The sequence below is a fragment of the Chiloscyllium plagiosum genome, chromosome 15 (genome assembly GCF_004010195.1).
Source record: "Chiloscyllium plagiosum isolate BGI_BamShark_2017 chromosome 15, ASM401019v2, whole genome shotgun sequence".
Taxonomy (NCBI): domain Eukaryota; kingdom Metazoa; phylum Chordata; class Chondrichthyes; order Orectolobiformes; family Hemiscylliidae; genus Chiloscyllium; species Chiloscyllium plagiosum.
The window spans coordinates 30993376-31007883 of record NC_057724.1 but is presented as its reverse complement, the minus strand read 5'-3'; the positions used below and the strand labels follow the sequence as shown (position 1 = coordinate 31007883).

General features: G+C 38.9%; 1 protein-coding gene across 4 annotated transcripts in view; it reads left to right on the top strand.

Moving 5' to 3' along the window:
* The window catches only part of enox2 (ecto-NOX disulfide-thiol exchanger 2), a 213247-nt gene that overhangs the window by 72628 nt on the left and 126111 nt on the right, over positions 1–14508 (top strand). The window contains exon 1 of one of the 4 annotated variants that reach the window (XM_043704631.1): positions 10025–10085. The exons of 2 other annotated variants lie outside the window; for them this stretch is intronic. In XM_043704631.1, coding sequence (XP_043560566.1) covers positions 10040–10085 — 46 coding nt within the window. In that variant the 5' untranslated portion in view covers positions 10025–10039. Of the gene's footprint in view, positions 1–10024; positions 10086–10142; positions 10301–14508 lie in introns of those variants that run through there. One more of the 4 variants, XM_043704633.1, reaches the window with a different exon arrangement.

Sequence of the window (14508 nt, the reverse complement as noted above, 5' to 3'; positions counted from 1 at the left end):
AAATATTGGTTCTTCTGAGAATTAGAGCTCATATATATGTGGTTTGTAGGATCAACACAATGAATTGAGTTCAAAGACCTTTCAGTTCTACAGAATGGGATGCTTTGTGCAACTGGCATTGTAGGCATGGCTGTCAAAAGGGAATATCTTGACTAAACCTTTCAGAGGTAATAGAATATATAATTGTAATATGGTAGATGTAATTTACCTGAAATTTCAAAAGGCCTTCAATAAGGTTGCCACATAATAGTCAAATAAATAAAACTCAGAAGAAGACAAGAGTCTGGAAACAAGTGGGAGAATAGATTGCTAGCTGGTTCAGAAAATTGAGTGGTAAAAGGGTAGCTATTCAGATTGGGAAATGATGGGAAGTCATGTTCGACAAGTATCATTGCTGTTCACAATTGACATTTACCTTTTGGACTTTGGAATTAAAGCACAATTTTTAGTTTTCCTCTTAGCACCAAATTAGAGGGTGATAGTCAATACTGATGAGTGCTATAACAAGTTACGAGATATTAAGCTTCCAAAGGGGCAAATAATTGTCAAGTGAATTTCAATATAATAAATGTAAACATTTTGGTGACAAGATTAGTTATTTGGAAGGGACAAGAATGATGGGGTAAAGGTGCAAAGCAATCTGAGAATAAATATGCAAATCACTAAACATTGTGTCACAGGTTACCAAAGCCATTTAAAAAGCTGCATGCTTGTTTCTAAAGGGATAAAGTCTCCAGAGGAACTTAGATGCATTAGGTGATTGGGCAAAATTTTGGAAAAATGGAATATCATGTGGAATACTGTGAGGTTGTCCAGTTGGGAAGAATGTAAAAATAGCACAAAGCTAAATTGGGAGAGATGGCAGAATTCTGTATTATTGGAGGATCACCATGTCCTTGTACATGAATCGCTTAAAAGTTAACATTCAACTACAGGAAGTGATTTATGAAGGCAAATGAAAGGTTAGCCTTTATTGCAAGGGCAATGGAGTCTAAAAATGGGCAAGTCTTGCTAGAACTATACTGGACATTTGTAAGATCATATCCAGAGAATTGTATGTAGTTTTGGCCATATTTAAAGGAGAGATTGTACTTTCCTTTGGGGCAGTTCTGAAAAGGCTCACCAGATTGTCATTTGAGAAAAGTTTTTGTCTGTACTTGATAAAATCCCTTTTGTTATTTGTATTCATAAGGTCAACTTTCATTCTTCTAAATTCCAACAGGGTAAGATGCTAAGAGGATACTTTTCCTCTTGGGTTTATCTAGAACTGGGATAATGGTTTCAAAATAAGATGACTTCCACAAGGCTGAAGGTGAGAATGTGTATGAGCAGGTAGGGAGAAAGTTAAGTTTACAGTTGCGGGACAAAGGCTCAGCTAGTATGACTTGGCCAGATAATAACTTGCAGTAGACAATGAGGTGTGGAGGCAAGGGTAGTGGTTTAACATGGTGAAGAACATCCATTATGTAATACCAGTTAATGAGGTGAAGAACAGCTATTGTGTAATGCCAGTTAATGAGGTGAGGAACAGCTATTGTGTAATGGCAGATGGCTTAATCTTTACTGTTGATGCTTGCTTTTTTGTAATGGTCACCCAATCAATATAGATGTTGCCTTATTTGGACGCTGCTCCTGTAAGCGACTGTATAATTCCTTAAGAATCTGCTGTTCGAGAGAAGACTGCGAACACATGTCTTGTGTACATGGGCGATCGCGCTCTCTCTATGGCTTGGACTAAAGGTAAAGAAGGTAGAGCCATACTGTGTCTGAGTGTTGCTTCGACGGATACGGGGTCCGAGTCTCCTGGGTTATAATTGAGGTTTGAGTTTCCTGGGGTTTAATTGGGGTTCGAGTCCCTGTGAGAAGTCAAGTGAGAAAGGGGGTTAAAGTCCCCGAGGTAAAAAGGAGTTTGGAGTACTACAGACATGAGGTTTGAGGCGCTGGAGCATAAAAAATAGTTAGAAATCAGGAACTTCAAAACACAATTTGGTACTACTTAAAGTTATCACCTTTATCCCCCACACCTCCCCTTAGAATTACTTTTCGGACAACATGGGGGGAAAGGGGGAGACAGTGGAGCCGGTCCACCCAGATTCCAACAGTGAAGTACGTTATCTACTGGGGAAGCTTTGTCCAGGTTTTTGTTGTGAGAGTCTCAGTTTCTGGGCTGTGGACTTGAGTCTGCGAGTCTTTCTGGGGCAGGGGAGTGGCATGGACTATGGCGCTGTGTGGTCTGCTGCGCTGCGAGAGTTTTCTCTTTTTATCAGTATAATTTCATCTAGATGATGCAAAACAACATGAGAAACACTGAAATTAAGGTTGTACTAATACTTGGGTCGATAAAGAATTTCAATGTAAATTGTGCCATGCTGAGAATGTTTGATGTTTAAATATTTTGGTTGATTAAAATACTGGTTCAGAAAATCCTTTTTAAGTGACTGTTTTGCCTTAGTTGAATCATGATCTCGATTCAGTGTGTTTTGTAGGCTATGTAGTAGGGCAGACTTTGTTTTATATTAATATTATACCACATTATGTCCTTTTAAAAATGATCAAACTTGTAACCTTAAAACAAATTGATTGAGGATCTTGAGCCCCTGATTTGTTTAAAATTCTGCAATGCCTGTTTCAAAAACAATTGTCAGTGGTCATGCTCTAGCCAGATGAGAGTATTGTATTAAAATATCTTTGATTTTTTTATGCAGAGTTTTCACAAAAAAAAATGCACATTTTAATTTTGATGGTTTGCTAAGATTTTAGAGAATATTAGAACTTGAGGCTGAGTTGTGTTATGAACTAAGCCAGACCACTCAAAACATTCTTAGGTAGGCAGGCCAGACCATAACTTTGCCATTTGTTTTGTTAAGTGTACAGTGAAAATTACTCAGAGTAGATTAGTGAGGTTGACTACCAGGTTAAAAACAGACAAAAGTTTATTTGCAAAAATTACATAATGAAACACAGGAACAGAATAAAGAACCCCGACAGGACTCAGTCTATCCAAACTAGACTTAATTATGCTGTTCCGAATACACACAACAGTCCGAATAAGCGAATCCCCTGAGAAACCAGTATAAATGAATGGAACAGGTGCTTACGGGTTGAAGTTAGAAGGCAGAGAAAGAAAGCGAGAGTTTGTTTCCACACAGCTCACTGTTGAACTCCCAATTAGTTCTGGACTGAACTAAACTGCTCAGCTAGAGAGCTGACCACTCCCCTTTCATATACAGGTCTCTTCAAAAACATGACCACTGTGGCCTGATATCTGATCTGTTTACATATAAACAAAGGTTAGATTACTTATAGTGTGGAAACAGGCCCTTCGGCCCAACAAGTCCACACCGACCCGCCGAAGCGCAACCCACCCATACTCCTACATCTACCCCTTACCTAACACTACGGGCAATTTAGCATGGCCAATTCACCTGACCTGCACATCTTTGGACTGTGGAAGGAAACCGGAGCACTCGGAGGAAACCCACGCAGACACGGGGAGAATGTGCAAACTCCACACAGTCAGTCGCTTGAGGTGGGAATTGAACCCGGATCTCTGGCGCTGTGAAGCAGCAGTGCTAACCACTGTGCCACCGTGCCGCCCACTAAGAGGCCCTCAATAACCTATAATCTCTGTACCAAACCAGACTAATTGGCACCAAGAGCGGTTTATTACCGCTCTGAAAAAGAAACCAAGAGCACAGTATCCTTGAGAAAAGAACAGCTTTTAGAGAAAAGAAACCAGGTCTGTTAATTATTGTGAAGACTTCATTGGCCCCCTTCATGTTGTAAATTCAAAGAATGTTGGTCTCGACCAAAGTCATACAGTTACTGGTCTGTAACCACTAATTCCTGCTTTCTTATTTAGGAAGTTTGATTTTATGACCATTGATTGTTGTTTATCAATGGCCGAATTGTTTAGACAGTACAATTTAGAAGTTTATGGCCTGTAAAAAAACAGATACTGGTGAACAGAGTAACAGACCTCAAGATGACTGAGAATGTTGAAATAGACAGACGATTTAACATAGTTACGTGTGTGACTGTCTTCATTCTGATACTCACCCTGGCAAGGAAGGAATGAGCGAGGAAATGCAAAGATATTTTCAGCAGTTAACATCGTCTCCAGAGTTTCTCCATTCACAGTTAAAGCATGCCTTCGGACCACTGCCCACCCCTCCACTACCTGATCCAACAGATTGAGTCAGCTCCCCAGTTATGAGCATGAAATGTGAAGAAGCCAACAACAGTGAAGAGGTGGTCTGTAAGCTTTTCTATGGATATTAAACCACATGAGCTTAACTTGTCTTTCAATCATTTAAGGGATATGAATGTGCACTGATCAAGCTAATATCACAACAGCCAGTTGGCTTTGTTACATTTAAAAGCAGAGCAGGAGCAGAAGCAGCAAAGAATGCTGCATTCACCTAGCCTGCAGTTGCAGTTGCTGCACTGCACTGCGCTGGTATCCTCCATCTGAAGCATCTCTGCAAGGATGGATGTCTTGTCAGTTTTGTGAAGCATTTAACTGTCCTTATCTGAAAGTTCAAATTTCTCCATAGTGATGTTGAAGGACAGACTGGATTTTGTTTTCAGGTTGGCATTTACTGAAGGAGATTTTGGATAACTGGCTCGTTTCCACTTGATGGAGTGGTCACAAAGGACTGTGGATTTAAGAATTTTACTGATGAACGCTTTTTTTTCCCACGTGGGAGGATCTTGCAGGTTCTATCTACTGTGTGGACTAGTAACTTTTTTTGTTATAATCATTGCATGTTGTTTGTTAATAACTTACTTAAGTATTGGCAGCAAGATTCTTGAGAAGGTAGTAGTGCCATCTCGGTGGTTATCATGCAATAATAAAATAAGAACAGATGTTGAGTTAATTTACCCTGCTCACCTGCAAGAAATTGAATGCCCCGAGGATAGAGTGGTGTGTCTTTGCCTTACAGGTGATGGAATTTGGGAGGTTTACATTCCCATCCCTTGCCATTCGGGGATGATTTACGTTGTCATTATCACCTATTCAAAATCAATAAGAACATCACAGTTGGAATTCTGACTACTCCCTGTAGTTTAAAGAAAAATACAACTCACACCAGATCTGTCCATTAAGGGATGATTTGCATTACATTACTTCTGGAGGTGAGGTGATCACTGCATTATATCTTGAGTGGCATGCGACATGCGACTGTGCGGGAATAGCTGAGGGTTATCTTGTGGGCATTACTAACTGTGATGTAAAGATTTTGTATAAAGGAAGGATTATTTCTTTTGTTCAAGGAGAGCTTTTGCCATGACCCTGTAAGTCCTGCAAGGTATGTGTTAAAGATTCCTCCAGAAAGCTTGTACTGTACTGTGTTTAATAAATTTGGTGGTTGTTCACAGAAGTTGGCATTTGCAGTTGCATCAAGTGTGTAAGGAATCTCAGAAAAAAGAACTTAACAAAGGGAAGAAGAAAATCTACCCTGACAGTCATTAATTTTTGAAATTCATTACCTCAGAGCCTTGGTCATTAGACATATTCTTTGTTGAGTTGGACAGATTTTTTTTGGTGTAATGTTATCGGGTGACAGTTAGAAAATTGGACCTGGGCCCAGATCAGATCACCCTTGATCTTATTGAATGGCAGAGTAGCCTCAAATGGCCTAATTTCCTCAATCTGCTTCTATTTCTGCTGTTATATTACCACTCCCTTTGCATTTATTCTTGACACTTCTGGTGTCTAATTTTCCTCAACCTCTAACTTTTCCACAATCTTCCATTCTGCTCCACCATCTTCTTGTTCCTTTTTCTATAGCATAAAATTAATCACATTTCTACCTTTTTTCTCAGATGCTGTGACAACTCCTGAGTTTCTCAAAGTCAGAGTCATACAGCACAGAAGCAAACCCTTTGGTCCAACCAGTTGATGCCGACCGTAATCTCAAACTAAATCAGTCCCATCTGTCTGCACTTGGCCCATATCCCTCCAATAATTTCTTATTCATGTGCAAGGTTTGTAGCTCAGGTTGAGGTTTAGGGTGTAGGTTTGCTCGCTGAGTTGTAGGTTTGATATCCAGACATTTCATTACCTGGCTAGGTAACATCATCAGTGGCGACCTCCAAGTGAAGCAAAGCTGTTGTCTCCTGCTTTCTATTTATATCTTTCTCCTGGATGGGGTTCCTGGGGTTTGTGGTGATGTCATTTCCTGTTCGTTTTCTGAGGGGTTGATAGATGGCATATAAATCTATGTATTTGTTTATGGCGTTGTGGTTGGAGTGCCAGGCCTCTAGGAATTCTCTGGCATGTCTTTGGCATGTCCCAGGATAAATGTGTTGTCCCAGTCGAAATGGTGGTTTTTATCATCCGTGTGTAGGTCTAGGAGGGAGAGATGGTCGTGTCTTTTTGTGGCTAGCTGGTGTGCCACAAACACTACGTAGGACAAACAGGAAGAAAGTTAGACACCAGGATACACAAACGCCAGCTAGCCACAAAAAGACATGACCCTCTCTCCCTCCTAGCCCAACACACGGATGAAAAAAACCACCATTTTGACTGGGATAGCACATTTGTCCTGGGACAGGCTAAGCAAAGACATGCCAGAGAATTCCTAGAGGGCTGGCACTCCAACCACAATGCCATAAACAAATTCACAGATCTAGATGCCATCTATCAGCCCCTCAGAAAATGAACAGGAAATGACATCACTACAAACCCCACGAACCCCATCCAGGACAAACCTATAAATAGAAAGCAGGAGACAACAGCTTCGCTTCACTTGGAGGTCGCCACTGATGATGTTACCTAGCCAGGTAATGAAACATCTGGATATCAAACCTACAGCTTAGCGAGCAAACCTACACCCTACCCCTCTTATTCATGTACTTACCTAAATCTCTTTTAAACATTGTAACCATATCCACATCCACAACTTCCTCTGGCATTTCATTCCACACACAAGCCACTCTGGAAAGAGAAAAAAAATAGTCTCTCGTGTCTTTTTTAAATATCTCTCCTCTCACCTTAAAAATATGCCCCGTAATCTTGAAATCTCCCACCCTAGGGAAAAGCTACCTGCTGTTCTTCTCTATACCCCTCATTAGTTTATAAACCTCTGTAAGATCACCGCTTAATCTTCTAAGCTCTAGTGAAAAAAGTCTCCTCTTATCCAGTCTCCTCTTCGAACTCAAACTCTCCATTCACAGCAATATGCTGATAAATGTTTTCTGATCCCTCCCCAGCTTAATAATATCCTTCCCATAACATAATACTCCAGAAGAGGCCTCACAAACATCCTTTACAACCCTAACATAACATCTTAATTCCTATACTCAATAGTGTGAGCAATGAAGGCAGACATGCTAAATGTCATCTTAACCACCCTATCGATGTGATGCAAACTTCAAAGAATTGATACTGAGTCCCTCAGTCTCTCTGTTCTACAATGCTACTCAAGGCATTACTTTTAATCATATAAGTCTTGTCTTTGTTTATTTTACCAAAATGCAATACCTATCATTTATCCAAATTAAACTCCATCTGGTACTCTTCCGCCCATTCTCCTGCATTTTTGTTTTTATGTTGTCTGCTTATATTGTGCATCTTTGAAAAGGTATTGAGACTGGTCCATATGAAATTAACTAGATTGGGAATTGAAATATTAACAAATGATGCAAACTGTGGAAACATTCAGTGAGCTAACTAGCTGTCTCCACTTGATACTTGCTTTTAAATGGAGCAGTGTTAAGCAGGTGAAAAATTAGGTAATATTTTTCAATCTGAGAGTCAACTCTAATACTGAACCCAACAAAATACCAAAATAAACACCTTATCTGTGGCATATGGTATAACCTGCCTTTCACACATTGGTCTCTTCAGCCATCAGCATCATTTCATGCCAGCCCAATGGAATTGGTGCATCATGTGCAGATCAAAGGCTGCAGCTGATGAGGCCAAAATTATTGTCTTTTGTTATTTCTATGTCCTACGTTTGACCAAATTGTTTATTTGGAATTTGTTACTGAAGATACAAACAAATTTTCACTTGGAAGACACTAAAATATTGTCAGTGATCTTTAAGCCATGAGAAAAAATGATTGTGAAGTCTTAAAAGTTGCAGCATGAGAAAAAGCATGGCATTCACTTTTTTAATCATTCATTTATTGTAGAAGAACCTCTGGTGAGGGATTCTTACTGGCCCTGTTCTACTGTAGCACAGAACAAATATCCAGTGAGACTCTTGCAGCTTAATTGCAATTCTGCTACGTATCCTGGTACCAATGCATTGAAGTATCTATCCAGTATTAATAAAATTTTCCTTTTTATGCAGTGTGCATTGGATTACAGATTCTAAAATTATTCTGAAAATAGTTGTAGCTCAAGAAATAATTTTTTGGTAAGGTGAATTAAATATTTAATTTATGAATTTTAGAAAAAAGGTTTGAAATATTGGGAGGAAGTCTTATTTGTTTTACATTGTTAAACTAGAATTTTAATTGAATTGTATGAGAATATTTTTGAACATAGGTTTTTACCAATTGTTATTTTTATAATACTATTTTTAAAATTTAAAGTGGTTTTCCCCCACTGCTTAATCAATTCATTGAGCCACATGGACCAAATTCTGTATAGCAGCTGTTGATTCTGCTTCATCATTAATCAGCAGATGCTACAGTTTAAGTATAATGAGTTTGATATTTTGTACCATTTCTCAGCTTTAGATGGGCATTTCTACTTGAAATCTACTTCGGCGGGTCGGTGTGGACTTGTTGGGCCGAAGGGCCTGTTTCCACACTACGTAATCTAATCTAATCTAATCTAAGCATTGCTACACTGACAACTGTTAAACGCAGCTGCTCCTATCAATTGAGGAATAATTGTCATGGGTCTTGAGCTTTCATTTTTTAAGAAGTTAGGCCATCAACTATTTAGTGTGTGTTTTAAAATAGTTTGGATGTCATCAGTTTCAGGATCCAGTTCGTAAACATTTAATTGTTTATTCTGATATTCAGCTGTTACATATTAAATGGAATCTGATTTAGTTATAAAGCCTCTGCTTGTTTTTTTTACCCCATCCTCACCCCAAAAATATTATTTTTTTGAGTATTATTTTATGGGAATCACAATAAGTGGGAATAATTGTTCAGTTCTGGTTTTTGACTCTATTCCAATTGAAGCTGAAAATGTGTTGCTGGAAAAGCGCAGCAGGTCAGGCAGCATCCAACGAACAGGAGAATCGACGTTTCGAGCATAAGCCCTTCTTCAGGCTTTGTCTTTTGTTATTTCTATGTCCTACGTTTGACCAAATTGTTTATTTGGAATTTGTTACTGAAGATACAAACAAATTTTCACTTGGATGACACTAAAATATTGTCAGTGATCTTTAAGCCATGAGAAAAAATGATTGTGAAGTCATTGAATGAAGAAGGGCTTATGCCCAAAACGTCGATTCTCCTGTTCGTTGGATGCTGCCTGACCTGCTGCGCTTTTCCAGCAACACATTTTCAGCTCTGATCTCCAACATCTGCAGCCCTCACTTTCTCTCTGTATTCCAATTGAATACAAAGATCAATGCTGTCACTTTAAGAAGGAAAAGAAACAGTGACATATCGGCTGAAATCCATTAGCTGATGTATTTGAAAATATTGTCTGAATCAATTAACCAATTACTGCGTCAAGGAAAAAAATCTATCTTTTGATATTGAACTCCAAGTAATTTCGATAAACTTTGCATTATGTCGTTAACTGAAAGCACTTTGATTTAGTGTGAATGTTGTGGGTTTCAACATCTTTCTCAGTCTTCATTAAGTCAATGCAATGTAGCCTTGTGTTTATCTAAGTTGTTTTGATTTGCCACCCTTGGTGTTCGTTTGAAGGAGCTCTTTGCAGGCATGCAAATTATGTGCTCCTGATTTGCTGTGTGCATACTGCTTCTCAAGGCATTGATGTCTGAAATCCCTTATGAATTCACAGATGAGCAGAGTGCTAATTGCTTTCCCACCTGCCCTTCCTTCCCCCTGAACAAGGCAGCTCTTAACTGTCACTCAAGACAGACGATGACACATGCAGCACTGGATCAGAAAAGCCAATTCTAGCCTGTGCGCTGAAGGTTCCTGTAATTTTCATTGCTTCCCTTTTGTGTGCTGGTATTACTTGGATCTCTTAGCCTGTGCTTGCAGTTAACTCGTTGATTGTCTGGTATTGAGGAATTTAGGAGCATACAAAGAGCTTGGGTTGGGCAGCTGTTTTCACAGTAAATGGAATAGAGAAAGTGCATTGTAGTCATTAAGCAGTGATTGGGGATGTTCCTTGTACAATATACAGGTAATTTAAACTCCTTGGTTTTTTGCTTCAAATACTATTTCAATGTATATGTTCTCTATTTTGTTACTGATATTCCAGTGGCATGCTGTCTGAAAGTCACAGGAATTCAGAGCTGAAAGATGTGTCTAATATTTAGAGATGAAAGGCAGATAACAGTTTGTTAATTTGGGGTACCTTTGTGCTTTTATTTTAAACCATTTGCTTGAAACGATCAAAGGTTGTTTTTTTTTAGTCTTGGCAAAACAATGGATAATTCTGCAGTCTGAAGAATTTTAATCTGTAGGTTTCTTAAACCTTTATCATTTGTTTTGAGTCAATCAAGTATATTTACAGAATAATTAGAAAATGACGTAATATTGTTTGCTGTTTTTTTTAGTCACAGCCATGCTATGAAGGTTAATAGGGATTCTTGACTAATAATAATCAGCAGCTCCTCCAAAAACTGTAAATGGCAAGCAATTTTTGAACTGTCATTGCATTTTGATTCCAAAAAAGGATTATGTCATGCATTGAGTCATGCTATTACTGGACTTTAGCTTTGATTTTTTATTTGTCAGGATACCCATGCTGTATAGAAATGGATTATCATTAAAGCAGCCTTTAGAGGAATATATGCATTATTGAGGTTGTAGCATAATTTAAACTCATGCAAAATGTGCCTTTCAATATATGAAGTTTCATTACATGTGGTTTCTGTATACTGGATATGAAAGGTCCACTGTGTGTGTGTGTGTGTGTGTGTGTGTGTCTTCCAGTTATTCTCTTAAATGCTGCTGTAATTCTATCACTCCATGAATTGAAGAGTTGTTCATCAACCTCTATTTTTGTCAGAAGAAAGAAATTATAACAGTGTCAAGAAAAAGATGTGTTGAACAAACATTACTAACACAATAATGGGTTTGAACATCTTTTTAAAACACCTGGTTTTCAACATACCACTTTTTGCATTTTATGTCTGAAAATGCTTCTGAAGTCACTATAATGACAGTGATGAAAAGTACAACAGCACTTTTATTTTTGCAAAATATTTATTGTGTTACATATTGGTCTTTGATGCTAATGTATTCCTCAATATTTAGATCTTTAAAGAATTTCATTTTTTTTTGATTGAAGCCTAGTCAGTTTGTGATTCTAGCTCTGCAGTTTTCCATATGATCAAAATTTTGATCTTGCATTATGAAAGCTTTTACAAGTATAGAAAGCGAGCAAACTAAATGAATTTTTGGTCCGTGGAAGGAGAGACAAAAATTGTGAAGACTAAGGGAATGGCAAAAATATGGAAAAATATGTCCTCAATCTTCACAGCCCAAGAAAGAAGTTCCATTCCAAAAGTGTGGCATTGGCTGGCACAGTGGCTCAGTGGTTAGCACTGCTGCCTTACAGTGCTAGACACCCGAATTTAATTCCACCCTCAGGTGACTGTGTGGAGTTTGCATGTTCTCCCTGTGGATTTACTCCAGTTGCTCTGTTCTGTTCCCAAAGTCCAAAGATGTGTAAGTTAGGTGGATTAGCCATGTCGATTGCAGGGGACTGGATGGACTACTCTTCAGAGTGTCACTGTGGACTTCATGGGCCAAATGGCCTGCTTCCACACTGTAGGGATTCTATGATAAGTAGAGCATAACTCAAGTACGAAAAAGACTGAGGAAGTTGGGGTAATTTATATCAGTGGAGAAAAAGTACTGGAGAAACCTAAAAGGACTAAACTCAAATTAAACACCCTACAGAACGTAAGACCTGTAGATGGTGATGTCCATTGGATGTGCTTGTGCAAAGTGCACAAACGTTAGCATGCAGGTACAGTGAACAATTAGGACAAATCAGAGCGGAAGGGAGCTGTGAGATGATCGGAGAGTAGGAGGAGGCTGCAAGGTGATCAGAAGTGATTGGTGAATTGGTTGAGCCCCTCTTGACCTTTTAAAAACTTTTCTCTCTCATCTTAAAAATGCCCCCTAGTCTTGAATCAATTCCCTAAATTAAGAAGTAAGAATTTGCTAGGGTTCACTGAATTATGTACTAGCTGAATGCCACTTCTACATGGAACGCAAAACTGCTGGTAATGCTCAGCAGATAAGGTGGCACCTTTTGGAGAAAGATGACTACTTCAGATAGAACTCCTATTAACTAGAATGTATTACAGATTAACACCTTATCATGAAGGGGAAGACGGTGATGGAGTGAAGTGAGGAAAAGAGAAATCAAGCAGAACAAAAAAAAATTTAAATTGGATAGAAAACAATGGTTAAATGACTAGAGAAAGCACAACAGGAAGGACACAGTGTTAGAACTCTTACTGATTTTTCATTATTTAATTTTTTTTATCATAGTCATAGAGATGTAAAGCACAGAAACAGACCCTTCAGTCCAACTCGTCAGTTTTGAACTGTGAAGTGAGAAAACTGTGAGCTGAAAAATACCTTTGTACTGTGGGCAACAGCTGTTTTTTTTAAATTAACAAACAAGCAGTTTTGTTATTTTCTTATTTATCCCTTAACCATGTATGTCTGTCTTTTGTGTGAGTGGAGCTGAACGCAAATGTTGTTCCGTTTAAATATAGACATCAAATAGGTTACTTTGTTTAATTTTGCTCTGTTAAAGTTACAACAGTTAATAAATTACTGAGTCATGTAGTTGTACAGCACGGAAATTGATCATTAGGTCCAACTCATCCATGTCAAATCGATATCCTAAATTAATCTAGTCCCGTTTGCCAGCATTTGGCCCAAATCACACTCAGCCCTTCCTATTCATGTACCCAATCAGATGCTTTTTAAAAGTTCTAATTGTACTAGCTTCCGCCACTTCCTCTGGCAGCTCACCCTCTATGTGAAAAAAATTGACGCTCGGGTCCTTTTTATATCTTTCCCCTGTTAGCTTAAACATATGCCCTCGAGCTTTGGACTTGCTTACCCTGGGAAAAACACCGTGGCTATTCACCCTATCCACGTTCTTTATAATTTTATAAACTTTTGTAAGGTCACCCCTCAGCCTGTGGTCCTCCAGGGAAAATAGCCCCAGCCTATTCAGCCACTCCTGGAAGCTCAAACCCTCCAACCCTACAACATCCTTGTAAATTCTTTCTGAACCATTTTAATTCTTTTGTTAAGCTAAAAAACAGTGTCTGGAATTGCTTATTCACAGACTCTGGGATTGGTTACAGGTATTCAGAAAGTCTGGTTAGGAAGCATTGTGGTCAATTCTGAGGGTCTTTAACAATTTTAATTTTATTATGTTACGAATAGAAGTAGAAAAGTTGATTTGGTTTGGATGCTTGACTCCATGATGTAACAATAGGCAGAGAGAAATAATGAGACAGACTAAATGTGTGAATGATTAAACCAGGATAGCTAAGTGCAGCGGAAATGCATGAAAGTTGTCAAGGCTGAGTGAATCCTGGTGGATGAAAAAGGCAGGCCAAGACTAAGCTTGCAAACGTTTTGTTTGCAGTGTATAGGTGGGGTCCTTCCCAATCCCTAGAACTGCTGGTACACCTCTATAGAGAAAATATGGTTAATGTCTGAAGTTAATGGAATTATCATGTACACCAGGGTTCTCCAATCCACCAAATGGAAGTATGAGGTGCCATTCCTAGAAATTGAGTCAAGCTTCATTGGAAAAATATAGAAAGATCAAGGCAGGAATAGTTTAAACATTTAATGTCAAGGTTTGGCATTCACAGCCCCAGCTATGGACAAAACACATACACTCAGAGTCATAGAGATGTACAGCATGGAAACAGACCCGTCCATGCTGACCAGATATCCCAACCCAATCTAGTCCCACCTGCCAGCACCCGGCCCATATCCCTCCAAACCTTTCCTATTCATATACATATCCAAATGCCTCTTAAATGGTACAATTGTACCAGCCTCCACCACATCCTCTGGCAGCTCATTCCATACACGTACCACCCTCTGCTTGAAAAAGTTGCCCCTTCGGTCTCTCTTATATCTCACCCTAAACCTATGCCCTCTACTTCTAGACTCCCCGACCTCAGGGAAAAGACTTTGTCTATTTATCCTATCCATGCCCCTCATAATTTTGTAAACCTCTATAAGGTCACCCAAAATAGCCCCAGCCTGTTCAGCCTCTCCCTCTAGCTCAGATTCTCCAAACCTGGCAACATCCTTGGTAAATCTTTTCTGAACCCTTTCAAGTTTCACAACATCTTTCCAATAGGAAGGAGACCAGAATTGCACGCAATATTC